Source organism: Pholcus phalangioides, unplaced genomic scaffold, assembly GCF_987345545.1.
Source record: "Pholcus phalangioides strain wild (caught in Gottingen) unplaced genomic scaffold, Ppha-v1.0 ptg000042l_1, whole genome shotgun sequence".
In the NCBI taxonomy this organism is placed as follows: Eukaryota; Metazoa; Arthropoda; class Arachnida; order Araneae; family Pholcidae; genus Pholcus; species Pholcus phalangioides.
In genome coordinates this window covers 2,463,953-2,478,754 of record NW_028301628.1, presented here as the reverse complement: position 1 = coordinate 2,478,754, position 14,802 = coordinate 2,463,953, and the positions used below count along the sequence as shown (strand labels likewise).

At 36.7% G+C, this 14,802-nt stretch overlaps 1 protein-coding gene across 1 annotated transcript; it reads right to left on the bottom strand.

The window, feature by feature from the left end:
• Nucleotides 1-408: 408 nt before the first annotated feature.
• Nucleotides 409-14,611, bottom strand: Fkbp59 (FK506-binding protein 59kD). The gene is made up of 8 exons (XM_089254714.1): nucleotides 14,349-14,611; nucleotides 10,353-10,612; nucleotides 9,344-9,601; nucleotides 8,983-9,230; nucleotides 4,986-5,069; nucleotides 4,616-4,852; nucleotides 1,527-1,715; nucleotides 409-634 (listed from the first exon to the last, which is right to left on the bottom strand). The coding sequence occupies exons 2-8, from the start codon at nucleotides 10,600-10,602 to the stop codon at nucleotides 557-559; spliced, it is 1,344 nt and encodes a 447-aa protein (XP_089110840.1). The 5' UTR covers nucleotides 10,603-10,612; nucleotides 14,349-14,611; the 3' UTR covers nucleotides 409-556.
• Nucleotides 14,612-14,802: the final 191 nt, after the last annotated feature.

Sequence of the window (14,802 nt, the reverse complement as noted above, 5' to 3'; positions counted from 1 at the left end):
AACTTTATTTAGGAATTATAAATGTAAAATTTAATCACTTTCTTTATCGAGACGATTGATGATTATGCATAACTATCGGTGTATCACTTTTACACACAGTAGCATATAGGAACCAATTGCGACCGAAGCCAAATGCCATATGTGAAAGTCGTATAAACGAGATTCTACTGTGTACCTTCCCAAAAGCGGACAAAAGTTTTGGTCCCATGGGTGCCCGTTATCAAGAGTTCTGTGTGTGTGTGTGTGTGTGTATATATATATATATATATATATATATATATATACACACACACACACACTGAAAGGGGAGAGAAACATTTGCAGCTGAGATATAATATGTGCATTCGATTTAAGTGGATGTGGTATTTAAACTTGTAAGATAGAGTCTCTGAACAAAAGCAAACAAAATACCACAGTAACTGACATTTATTACTTCAACTGTTATGGTGAGTGCAATGAACTGATCAAAATATACATAATAATATGAAAAAAATGTTCTGCATTTCATTATTTTTAGCTATTTTTAAATTGATCAATAAAAATTAAGTGCTGACGTTTATGCTTTTGCAGTTTCTGCTTGACTTGCTTCAATATCTATTATTTCTGGAGATGCTGCCGGCTCACTTTTTTCTTCCTGCAAAGAAACAAAAAATCAAATTATAGATGAGAACCAGATTGCACATTTATGTCATGCCCCATAATAACATTTTGTACATACAGCAGAGATTGACAAATCAAAAAAAAAAAAATCTTAGTCACCAACCAAATATTTTAGAAGCCAAGTGCATTTATTTTGCTTGAGCTAATAATCGCACATAGAAAATTTAAGGTGCCAATACTAATTTTTCAGTCGCCATGGCAACTTGGCACTTGATTTGTCAAGCCCTACAGTATTCTCAGACATCAAGTTTCTAGATAATCCAAGGCACAGGAATTTCCCAAAACCTTTTTTTTTGCAAAGAACGAGTTCTTTTTCATTTTTTTCCATGAACCCAAGTAATTCTGTTTACGAGGTCTTGATTCTTACTCAGGGGTATGAATTTCCAGGCTAGAATTTCCCACAGGTTCCCCCATAGTATATTTGTAGTGTAGAAAAATAACATTCATATTGGGTTCCCAGGCCTGGAGCCATAGGTGGATAGAGGGCAATTGCCTCCCCTCCCATTTAATAAAAAAAATTTTATTGGCTGAGGTAAAAGAATGGAGGTGGACACCCACCCATTCGAGGAGCCTGTATCTACTTATGTCTGGAGCCTCAATCCATGGGCAGTTGTGTAACAAATTAAGAACAAAACAAGTACGTAAAGAAGTGCCTCTTCCCCAAACTTGAACAGTTGCTTTTTATTACTTTTGAACAATCCAAGTTTTTAGTAATCCCAGGTGGTCTCGGTCCTGTTTACCTCAGATTGTTTAGACTACTGTGGACATAAATTGATCATTTAAATACAAAAACTGAAAGATAAATCTAGATACTGCTTTGTATTTGGCAAAATAATATGTAATTTATAAAAGAAGTTTTAACTGACCTCATCTGTATACTTTGATAACTTTTCAAACATGTTTTTATAGAGTTTCTTTTCCTTCTCCAGCTGCTTTCTAATGTGATCGTTGCATAACATAACTTGCTTCTGGGCAGCTTTATTGGAAGGATCCACTTCTACAACTTTCTGAAAATCTTCTCTCGCAAGTTCATAATCTTTGATAGCGAAATGGGCCTGTATCAAGAAAATATTGTCTATCACAAACAGATTTCAATTCAATAACAGAAAATGATAAAAGCAATAATTAAAATAAACACACAAGTGAGAAAACATTATAAATACAATTACTGATGCCTGTCACATAAAAAATTCAACTACCACATATTAATCTCAAATAACCAAGTTCAAAGTATACGCCTTAATGTCTTGAAGCTTGCTTATCAAAGCCAACTAATTTGCATAAATATTTAATCCCTTCGCAGCAATCTTAAATATTCCACTTGTGTGCTGTCCGATTCCTCTGCTATCAAACTTGCATTTCGCCCATAATTTCCTATGCAACTGAAATCTGGGACTCCTACCTCCAGTAATATAGACAAACTCAAATCAATCCCAAAATAAACTTAAACCCGCTTCATCCACGACTGGGTCCTCTTTTTTTGTTTCATAACTTAAACTCCACCCTCTCACTACTCTCCAACTTGTTTCTCGATCAACCATGCTTTGAGATTCTCCATGGCTATCTAAACTTTGATACCTCTGGAATCATATTTCTCCAATGGACTTGACCATCCCCAAAAACTTCCCAAAAGCCCCCAAAAAGCCTCCAACTTATCAGGTTTCCAATCTTGCAATAAGTTTTCACACGAGATCTTGAAAAGAGCTTCAAACAAAAATGGAGCAAAATGTTTTGAGCTTTGAAATCTTTTCAGAAATGACTTGCCCTCTGGGGGGACAGTCTTAAAAACTCATCGCACACTTAATGGGGGATCTTTTTACTGCTAGGCCAACAAAAGCAGCAGGCTTACCTGAAAGAGACTTGTTGTCCTATATAAACTTCACATTGACAAAAATGTCTATAGCTATTTCCAAACCTTACACATTTTCAACCTATCTCCTACTAAAAAAATTCAGAGAAAACAATTCTCTTTCAATTTTACTCATTTGTAGGGTCTTGAAATGTCTGTGAACTGTGTATAGCAAGGAGGCGAATTGTATAAACAAAAAATATATACCATTGACAAGTTGTTTCATCCCATCCAGATACCTTTCATAGAACCCCCCCCCCCTCCCCATCTTGACATAATATTTGAATGGACCCTATACAGAAGCAGTAAAAAAAAAAAAAAAAAGCAAGAGGATAAACCATTTTCTCAGAAGAGATAGAAAAAAAAATTAGAGCTGGTGTTGGCTTTGTTTTCAACAATGGAAAAGGACCCCTTCATCCATTTACTGACAAAGCAGGTTCACTGACCTTGACCAACATTGGTTTCCAGTATGTAAAATCCCACCCTTCAACTGATTAGACATTTTGCTCATACCAAACTGTCTGGCAGTAGGGGATCCAGAGGAAAATGCAGATAAAGCTTTCTTATTCTCTACCAGAGGATCTGAAAGAGATAATCTTCTATGGGGAAAAAGTGAAGACCAACCACTGGAATGGGAATTCATCCCTTATTAATTTTTTTCCCCTTCAGATTTCCCCTGACTTTTGACAGGTATTTAAAATTTTTCCTGACTTTCCCTGACCATTTTCTGATTCTCCCTGACTTTCCAGGTTGCTGGGAACCCTGAATTAGGATTTCAGTAAACTACAGACCATCCAACCTTCAGAAGGTAAAAATCCTGTAACTTCCTTACAAATATCCTGCGCAATCTATTTAAAATTCCGGTAAACTTACTTTTGCATGCCAAATTTTTTTTATGGCCATAATAAGAACTAACATAAGAAATAATACATAAGGTGACCACATTACTCACATTTCACAATTGATCGAATGTCTGATTATTCTAAAACAATATCTTTTTTTCAAAGACGCTTCCTCGAATTTCAGATGTTTGCAACATTTGTTACAAATTTATTGCTATATATGATGATCATTCTTCTCATGAAATCATTTTAATTAACTATGATTTATAAACCCCCCCCCCAATTTCCTTATCAGAAATTTTTAACAATAAATTAAGAATTTTTCCCACAACTGCCAATGTCACGTATTTTCCGGCAGATCCTGGTTTTTATGTAATTATCGCTAAGAAATTATTCGCTTTTACCAGTTGTCTAATATGTTCAAACACATATTAAAGAAAGCTTCAATTCGAACGGGCTGCCAATATGTTTACGTTCATAGATTTGGATGGCTTTGACCACTATTCATATTGACAAGGAAAGGGTCCAAAGGTGTCATCCTCTAAAAATTATGAAAAAATTGAAGTATATTCATCTCACCCAGAAACACACAAAAATAAAAAAATTTGCGGCAAAGTTTAATTATTGAAGTTATAAAAAAACGAAAGGGGGAAGAAAATAACAATAAAAGAAAGCGATGGGAGACAAAATAGCATAACGCATAAGAATATTTTTTTTAATTTAGCACAAGCCTTTGTGTACGTTTCTTTCTTCCCCCTTTTCTTTTATAGGAAGCAGTTATTTTTTCTTTTTCCTTTTTTTTACTTTTTTTTTAAGTATTTTTACTTTTTTTTGAGTGACAATGATTTCACTGGATATTTTTGCACATATTTTAATGAATAGAATCAATGGTAATTTTATCGAAATTTCTTGAGGATGACACCTTTGGACCCTTTTTTGTGAGTACCGTGCCTAGAGTTAAAATGATGCAGTCGTAAGAGATTTTTTCCTACGAATGGGGATTGCTTTCAATAGAAAAACAGTGACAGTGGAAAGTCAATGTTTTTCTTCAGTTTTTCATGTCTATGAAGTTAATTGAAACCCGGTAAATATGAATTCATAATCCGGAAGACCTGTAAATTACGAAATCTGCACAATTGGCAGGTCCAAAACTAATTTAATCACATAAACCTAGAAAAATAGTTTTTTTTTAATGAAAAGTGACACTAACAATAATGAAATCTCATAAGATCAAATTTTGTTATATAATAGCAGGGGGAATTACCTGTCCTCTCCTGAAAAGTCCCTTCACATTATTGGCCTCCAATTGTAATGCCAAGTTTGCATTCTCCACAGCATTGGCATGATCATTAACTTTAAGATAGCAAGCCGCTAAGTTCAAGTAACCAGCCAAAATAAGGGCATTCCTTTTTTCAGATTTACCTTCCTCCAGGCCAGTTTCGTACTGTAAATAGCTAATAATTTTCTTGTACTGTTTAATAGCTTTGCCATATTGCTCCGCCTGGAACGTAAAACAAAAATTTATAAATAACCACTATACTGAGTAGAACTATAGCTTACAGTGCACTTTGTTTCTCAAAATAATTAAAATTTGCATGATTTCCAGGAAAAAAGAATACGAGGAAAAAACTTGCCTTGAAATATTTTGTTCCCCTGTTCTTTACTATTTCAGATTGCTCCAACTTTTCCTCCGAATCCATTTCCCAACTCTCTCTAGCCTACATAAATATATATTCATCATGTATAAAGTAAATAGTTCAGCTTTATACATCCTTTAGAAGGCAGGATTATAAAACAAGATTTTAATATCAAATAACAGTAGCCCAAAATCTACTGACGTTTTTCAAAATAGGTTAACAAGAAAACAGTGACAGATATTAGTCACTCTTGCAGAATATAAATGTGCAAAGTCAGGAATTTTTTTAGTTTGCTATCTTTTGAATAGTAGAAATTTCCACCAATAGATGGCACTGCAGCAGAAAAAGTGAATTTGTGTTGTTACATTGAAATCTTGCACTAATTTGTTGCCATCCTCAATACCTTAGACAAATCACCCGAAACATGGTTCATGCAGGGCCATAGTGTGCCTTTTTGGGCTCCCGAGGCAGACTTTTCCTTGAGGTCCTTCTAAAAAGGGTTATAATGCAAAATAAATGAATTTTTTGGCCCCCCAATCGGCTCAGGCCCTTGAGCAGTGCCCCCGTTGTCCCAGCCTAGTTACGGCCCTGAATGCACAATGGTGCGATGCCTTATCGGACTTATGTTTTCACTTTCCTGGAGCAATATTTTGATGACAGCATCATTGCCTTGGACTAACCCAGATGTCTTCAAATCTTTTCTAGTCGTGAGCACTGCTTGTATCAACCATCAAAAGAACAGCACCCTTTTTGAAAAGTTCAATATACGAATGCGTGAAATCAGGATGATTCCAATCCCAGGGGTGGGAAGTGACAAAGTCCATTTCGAAGCAGCTTTGGAGCAGCAAAATTCAGGATTCAGAGCAGTTTTGGAGCAGTAAATTTAGGATTCGGAACAGTTTTGGAGCAGAAAATTCAGGATTCTGAGCAATTTCGGAGCAGCAAAATATGGGATTCGGAGCAGATATTTATAAATTGGAGCAGTGAAATTAACAAGAATATTTTCGTTAACTCTCAACCCTTTTCAAAATAAAACAACTGCACTGTCTTTTGTTATCAAGCATTTTTTCGTCAGCTTGATTTTTGTTTTTGGTGTTTTAGGCTTTTGACACCTTGTTTGAAAGAGCGGCTGTCATAAAATTTTTTGCACCCGTCTGTTTAAGATGATTTTTGCTTACTGAGGCATTTGCTGCCTTGAACAGCAGCACTTCAAATGGGCTAAAAAAATTTTTAGCCTTGGAAAGAAATTGTTGCAAAATGGGAAATTATTTCGGAAGAATCAACACGATGTTTGGCGATTCAGCGCTCATTACCTGGCGAGATGGGCAATCTGACACTCGTTATTAGACGAGATTGGCAATCTGACACTCGTTATTTGGCGATATTGCCGATTTAACGCTTGTTATTTGGCAACATTGGCGATTTAACGCTCATTATTCTGCAACATTGACGATTTAATGCTCATTATTCTGCAAAGTTTCTAAATTAACATTCATAAGTCGGCGGGCATGCGCTTTTTACTCCCGGAATGAAAATTTTTTCACGAAACATCGGGATTTAACACAATGACGATCAACTGCAGTAATTTCTGCTGCTTCCAGTGGCAACTTTTTAAACGGAAACTGACTTGCATTTGCACTTTAAAGCTTAAAGACATTGCAAACCATCTTCAGTTCCACAATCACGGACAATATCTCGGGGTTTCGCGATGGAAAGCCCAATGTGTGTGTGTGAGGGGGCCGATAATTTAAATAAGGCGATAGTTCAAGTATAATGGAATAACACACGCTCTACTTGGAAAGAATAATTTCACAGAAAGCAGGAACAAAAATTTTTTTGCCGTCCTTTCCGAAATTCCAGGCATACTGAAGCAAAATTCGCTATTTGGTGCAGAAAAATATGAAAATACGCTATTGGAGCAGGATGGCGCAAGATATTAGTTTTGGCACAGTGCGGCGCAGAGTTCCCACCCCTGCAATCCTAGAAGGGAATTTGTACAGGGTATTTAATCATGGGCATCAAGCACTCTGGGTGCTCGCAAGCAATGGGTTGAAGATGCCTGGACTAACCCAATATGACGGGCAAGGGTATGGATTGGCCACTGCATTTGCCAGATCTCAACCCATGGAATTTCTTCCTGTGGGGTCACTTGAAATATGCAGTGTACCAATGAAGCCCTACCTTGATTGCAGACCTGGTGCAGATAGACCGTGATGAATGTGAAACCATTACAATTAAGACTTCCAGAATGTCACAGCTGATTTTGCACTTCGATTGAGACATGGTTGCAGCAAACAGTGGGCATTTCGGGAACATCGTGATGAGATTTTCATGAGTATTCCAATGATTGACAGATGCGAAGCACCATCTGTTGGTAAAAATTTATACTACCCAAAAGGAGATTAAACTAAAAAAAAAAATTCCTGACTTTGCACAAATTCATATACCACTAAAATGACTAACATCTGTCACCGTTTTCTTGCTAACCCATTTTGAAAACAGTCAGTCGATTTTGGGACACCCTGTATATTAACAACAACAAACAGACATCTGCTCTGTCGCAAAGGAGTATAAGCTCTTAATTATATTAACAGAAAGTTAATATTCATTCCAAAGACTTTTGGCAAGTTTTCTTTTTTTTCAATCTATTATACCTTACTAAGGAAAAAGTACTAGGCATCGCCCAGGAAGAGTGACAAATACAACAAGTAGGTTACACCGTATACAGTCAGACCCAGACACAATGAAAAAAACTTACTCAAAAAATTCCTTGATAAACAATTTTTTTTCTCTGAAATTATAACTAAGATAAAGGTTGAACGCCTATTTAACAAATAAAAACCATAGATGTAATTTGTTTTTTTTCTATCATTTCTAGACCCAAAACCACAAACTGGAGATTCGACTGCCCAGGGGATTTAACCTTCAGCTTTTCTTCAGAGACAAACAAAGTAAAAGGTGGGGGGGGGGGGGGAATGAATCTGTTCCTCTTTGAGTAAAAAGGAGCACAATTAAGTCATTTAGAATGTGCATGGAGAGGTTTTGTTAAATCTGGATTCAACTGCAAGAGAGAAATGGCTGAAAATATTAATCTTCAGCTTTCACCAATGTTTATAAGAAATAGAATAAAATGCTAGTGATGCAAGGGCAGCTCAAAACAAAATTCTCACTCAAGCGTGGCTTGATTTTGAATCCCTCTGGCATATAAGCCACACTAGTAAAAGAACCCACAAAACTCGCAGCTGTGTTCTGTGACTCATTCCATTTAAGCCATTCTTAGCTTGAATTTTACAGACGAAACATTTATTTTTAACCCAACCGTCGCTACAGTGGTGGTCGGCTGAAGTTGGTTTTCTGTGGTTCCCAACTTCAAGGCGTGAATGTGAGCCGATCTCCCCCTTTAAAAAGTCTCGCCACAGAGAGCAACAGACCTACAAACATTACAAATGTAATTCAATCATAACGCATCACTCACTTCACTTCTGAAATAAAGATGGCAGCGCTGAAAAATCAAACACAACATTACATACGTACTCAGACTGTTAGGTACACGTACAGTTACACTTCCAGCACAACTCACTAGGTAGTAAATCGCCCATAGATGGTGATAGACCTGAGTTGTGCTCGGAAGAAGAAAAAGAAAACATTTCAATTTTTCTCCAATTATTTTTTTTTCTTCACCCCCAATTTGGCACCTCCCCTATAGTGGTAGCCCACGTGGTTGCACAGCCATAGAGCTGCCCCCATAATAATGCACACAATAGCATTAGTCGGAGTAAATAATAAAAATATATAATGGCTATAAAAAAATTAAGTCTCATACGTTATATCCCGGCACATACAAAAAAAATCGTCTGTTATCAGCATTTGAAAGTTGAATTAACATGAAATTTCACAGATAAGATAAAATTGAAAACTATTGAAACAACTCAGTTTAATAAAAGTAAAAATTTCAATGCTTGAGTGCATGGGCAAAAAAGCAAAAAAAATTCACCTTTTCAAATGTCTTCAGCGTAACTTCATACTCTACTTCACTGTTAGGTGGGATGGAGAAATCTGAATTGCCGGCTGTCCCAAAAGCATGTCTAGCATCGAGGATTATTCTCGATTTTTCACCTTTCTTGAAGCTTTTTAATGCTATCTCCAGTCCTTCCACAACACCATTCTCTGAACCTTCACCCAACTGAAACTTCACATCTCTGTCCTCGAATGTTTTCCCATCGTACTTTCCAGTTAAATGCACTGCAAAAAGATTCACATCAAAATTCCTTTTTATTCAAGAATGCAAAAAATATCTGAGCTAAACAGTAAACAAAAAAAAAGTTTTTTTTAGCACTATTAAAAAAAATACAGACCTTCAACAGAAGCATCCTCGTTGGGAGTTTCATTTCCTTCTCCTTCAACAATGATAGACCTCTTAACGCCACCACCTTTAGAAAGTTCTTCCAACTCCCACCGGAACAGCTCTACTTCAAATACAAGGGTTGAATCTGGAGGTATCTTGGGAGGGCTTCCAGTCTTGCCATATGCATATTCTGGATTGCATGTCAACATGCACACCTCTCCTTGCTTCATAGTAGCTACACCCATGTCCCAAGCTTTTATAACTTGTCCTGTAAAAAAAAACAAAATTGATAATCATGTTTATTTTTTTATGACATAAAAAGACAACAAAATCATACAAACTGAAAAGTGTTCACAAGTTTTAATACAAACAGGTTTCCAATACAATATTCAGCAAATGTGTATTTAAATAAAGGTCTGAATTCTGGCTATACTTTGAGCTGACCCAATCTGAATTGACTGCAAACATGTCATCTGGGCAAGACGACTGATGGTGAAATTATTATATATATTTTTTGTTTTTGTATTCACTGACTTGGATGCATTGAATAAAAAAAATTTCATTAAAGGATGCATTTAAAAATTTACCCAAGGGAAGCCAGCCTGCTTTTCACTCCCTCAAGACTCAGTATTTTCAACAACCCAAATTTGCAGCATACAGGTGAGTTAGAATAGAGTGCTGGGATGTGATATCACTCTCCGCTATTCATATGAAGGTTTCTAACAATTGGCTGAGAGAGAAGTGAAGATGAATAATAAGCATAACCCTATGAGTCTTACGAGCATTGAACTGTTCAAAAATGGCCACTTGGTGTACAACCATTTTTTCTTGTTAAGAAATGTTTGTTTTATACAGTTCGAACTGAAAATTTGTTGATACATCAAAATAGTAATGAGAAGAAACAAAATAATTTTGTCTAAGTTTTTATTCATCCCATAACAAACGGTGCATCTTATCTGTGTGTATCTCATAAAAAAACAAAATTTACATTCACTTAGAGAGAACTGCTAAATACTAACCTCTTCCTAAAGTGAAGTCAAAGAGATCGCCTCTATCTCGGCTGGAGTCAAAGACGGTGCCATCCAACAACTTTCCAGTGTAGTGCACAAAAACTTTGTTTCCCTTTTGAGGCGTTTCGCTTCCTTCTCCTGGTTTGATTATCTCTTTCAGAACCCCTCTGTCTTGAGCAACGGACACATCAATAGCATCTGGACCTGGTACATAAGTCTTCTTTGCTTCTTCTGACTGAGGGTTTTCAGAGTCTGCCATCTTCGGATACCTTGATTTAATACACATAAGAAATAATTTTAAAAAAAATTGTAAAGAAAATTTAAAACTTAAGCAACTAGAGTTAAATTTTTATGAAATAGAACCTAGACACACTCTGAACTCGCTTGGGACCTCTTAAACATTCCCCAGAGAAACTTTTAAATGTGGATTCATTTCAACATGACCCACGGAAAAAGAAGTGTAACACAGCATAGTATAATTCTTTCTTTTGCGACTTCCTTTCTAGCCTGTTGACGCTTTTCTTTCTGGTTAGTGATGGTCTCCCATTGGCTACTATTTGCTTCGGATTCTAGGTTGTCATTTCCTCTTTCACCCTTGGTTATCATCATCTGAAGTCATCCTGAAGGTCACTAGTAATAATCTTTTGCACGGAGTAAAGCATTTGAATCGATTGAGTCTGTTAGCACAATTTCGAACATATTTTTTTTGGCTGTTTATGTGTAGTCGTATATACCAGGCGTTTTCAAACTCTTTCCACCAAATGGCATCCTTTATCTCTGACTAATGCTTATCCGCTGCTCCCCAGAGCAGTTTATTGAAGATTCTTTTTGAAAATTTTTTTCTTAGAAGCAGTGTTCCTGATGAAGGTTGGTGACCCACAGTCTACGAACCCTATACCATTTTCTCAGTACATTATATTGTTCTTCCTTGTTGGAATATTTCATTTTGGATTTGTTTTCTCTTAGACTGTACATTCATATTTTCATCTTTATTAATTTTTTGCATATGACCCATTATAGTGTCAATCCTACAGTCGTGTTTTTAATGAACCCAAAGATACTTCTTTTTACCCCCTGACCATTTTATTAAAAGAGTCCTGATTTTCATTTATAACCCAACCTTTTTATTCCGAATTCATGTATTTATTTATAACCTGTTTTTCATTTTATAATATGTTGTTTCATTTTTTATCCCTATCAAGGGGTTAAGGGTCGTTCAAGTATTACGTCATCATTGATGGGGGGGGGTCCCGATTTGCTGACTTTTGATGGGAAGGGGGGTTTGGATAATGCTTACATCATCAACCACCTTTTATGAAAATATAAAATATTTTTAATGGCATCTTACTGGGTGCCCCAAAAACGAGAAAAACCTTTCAATAGTTTGTGGGCAATTGAAGTAACATCCCTCCTATTGATTAGTGCCCCACAGAGCCACTTTAGTGATCTCAAAATTTTTGTGGATCCAAGTGATCTGGAAATGTGTTCTGGCCGCTTAAGCGCTCTGGAACTGTGCCACGCATAACTTAAATAATCTGAGAATGTGTAGCGGGTAATTTGAGTGATGTAGAATCGCACTGGGGGCTACTTAAGTGTTGTAAAACTATGTCACTCAAGGGATCTCTAAACGTGTCACGGATCGCTTAAGTGTTCTGGAACTGTGTCTCAGGTCATTTAAGTGATCTGAAAATATGCCACGAGCCGCTTAAATGACTGGAATTGTATCACGGGACACTTAAGCATTCCGTAAATGTGCCGTTTAGTTCATTTTTACAAAATTAGGGTTGAAGAGGCGGCATCAAGTAACCCCCAGGGCCATATTTGATCCGTGGGCCAAGGAACTTTGTGATTTATCATTATATGGCTTCGAGGGTGGGTCACAATGAATTTATCAAAGATAAATTTTGAGTTCAAATAACATTAGCATTAACATTCAATTAACATTGAAATTAACAGAAATTGATTAAAATAACGTATAAAGGTATTATACCATAAGGTTTTTATACCGTATCTGGTCTAGGATATTACCGTATACCCCGGCATACCACAAAACTTAAGGGAGACCAGCTTTTTTAATATTAGGGTCTGGTCCATTCTTGGCATGCTGAGAAAAGCAAGGTTTAATAAGGATCATGGTATGAATGCAGCCAATTGAATATATTTTAAAAATATATTGAATTTTTCACAATCTGTGACTTCAGTTTCTGGGCATGTCCGAAAATACGGATATTCTTGGCATGATGGTCTCCCTTGCTGTTTTCCGGCATGCCAGCTGACGTGGAAGAATATATAAGGGGTATTTTTAATCTTAATCCCTTGTTTAGTTCAAGAATGTTTTGTTTCTGTCATTTATTTTTTTTGTGTTTTTAACAGCCACAATATTATCCCTTTTGGAATTTGTTGGAAATTTTTTTTGTTTAACAAGGGACTTTCAAAAGCATGGCTCCGTTTCACTCTTGGCAAGTGTGGATCTCGGGGTGGAATCGCACCGCCCAAAAGCAGAAAAATATAGGAGAAACTCTGTCCTGTAAAATATGTAGCAATCCAATGCAACTACATAATAAGTTGCTTCTCTAACACATTGCGCTAGATTCGCCTGCCTCTGCTTCATTCGAAACCAAAGACATCTGTCTCAGTTCCATTTACAGCCGAAGATGTCAGCCTCGGCTTCATTTGCAGCTGAAGATATCTGCGTCCACTCCATTCGAATCTGAATATGCCTGCCTCCGCTCCATTCACAGCTGAATATATCTGCCTCCACTCTGTTCACAGCTAAATATATGTGCCTCCGCTTCATTCACGGCTGAAGATATCTGCCCCCACTCCATTTGCAGTTGAAGATGTCTGCATCAATTTCTTTTGAAGCTGAAAATATCTGCATCTACTCATTTGCAACTGGAGTAATTGACCACTCCATCCAAAGCTGAATGTGCCTGCCTCTGCTTCATTAAAAGCTGAAGATGGGGTTTACTACCTCAGCTTCTCATTCGTACAGCTGAAGATTCTTCCTCTACTCATTCGCAAACTGAAGTGATCGTCCACTCTATTCAAAGCTGAAAATGACTGCCTCTGCTCCATTCAAAGCTAAAAGGTATCTGCTTCCCATTCAAAGCCAAAGATATTTGCTTCTGCTCCATTCGAATCCAAGGATGCCTGACTCGCTCCATTTGCAGCTGAAGATATACGCGTCTACTTGTAACATGAGAACCTCGGATCCTTCACAAAGTACACGATGCTTGCCACCACTCCGTTCACAGCTAAACATACCTCTGCCTCCGTTCTGTTCGAAGCTTAAGATGTCTGCCTTCTCTCAAGAATGAATCTGGCGGGGGGGGGGGGGGGGGGGACACGATAGCTACAATTGATCTTACTAAGAGCCAAATACCGTATAAGAAAATTTGTCCTTAAAATACACATCAAACTTGAACAATTCACCCCTCCTGACACATCGTCCTGGATCCGTCTGGCTCTTGGCGACTTCTCATCCTGCTTTTACACATTTTTTCCAACAAAGAAAATAAATTCGCCAATCCAAGTTATACCAAAGCTGTTCCATGATCTCTTTTCACACATCCGCAGTGACTTCAAATGAACAGAATTTTTCACAGTTAAACCAAAAAATAAAAAAACTGATCTACTCTCTCCCATTGATCAGCATATAAAGAGAAAACTAAAATAATTCTCTTAATTTTAATTAAATAAGCCCTAATTTAACAAGTTAATCAGCTAATTTATAGCATCAAATGCATGCAGTTGAAAAAAACAGGAAGTTCATAAATGAGATCAATAAAAGTACTAAATACTACCAGCAAGCATTTTAATTGCGACTTCCCCCACCACCTCTACAAATACACAAGAAATAAACTAACATTTTAAAATAATCAAATTTGATTATAAAGAATTTACTAATTATCCACAAGTACATTAACTATTATAATTTGTTAAATAATGATTTTCCAAGTGTAAATAATGCAGACGAATTTTGAAAGAAAACACACAACTCACTTCAACAGAAAACACGCTCGGTGTTAGGATTAAATTTAAAACTGGTGAATGCGCTTTTATCTAGAAATATCTAAAGAGAGCCTCCGAAGAAATAATATAACGGAGAAAGTTAGCAGAAAGTTATTTGTAGAGCATCGGCTAAAATGCGATACGCGTTTCCGTCTTCTTTTTTTCTCAGGAAACTGAAAAGTTTTCTAGAATTTTCTCTCTACAACGCCGGGCTTTTCTTTCAATGTACTTTTTTCCTAACACTTGGTGTATGGATGTTACTTAATGTAGATGAAACATGTACTTATTTGTCTATAAATATCACCGCTAGAGGCACTAGTAGTCTGGCGTGATCGACGGCCATCTTTAGTCAAATTTTCAACTTTTTTGAGGCTTTTTTATAAACGTGATTACATCACCCGTATTTTTTTTGGAAAATTTCCGTTTGTCGCTTTATTTTTCAGAC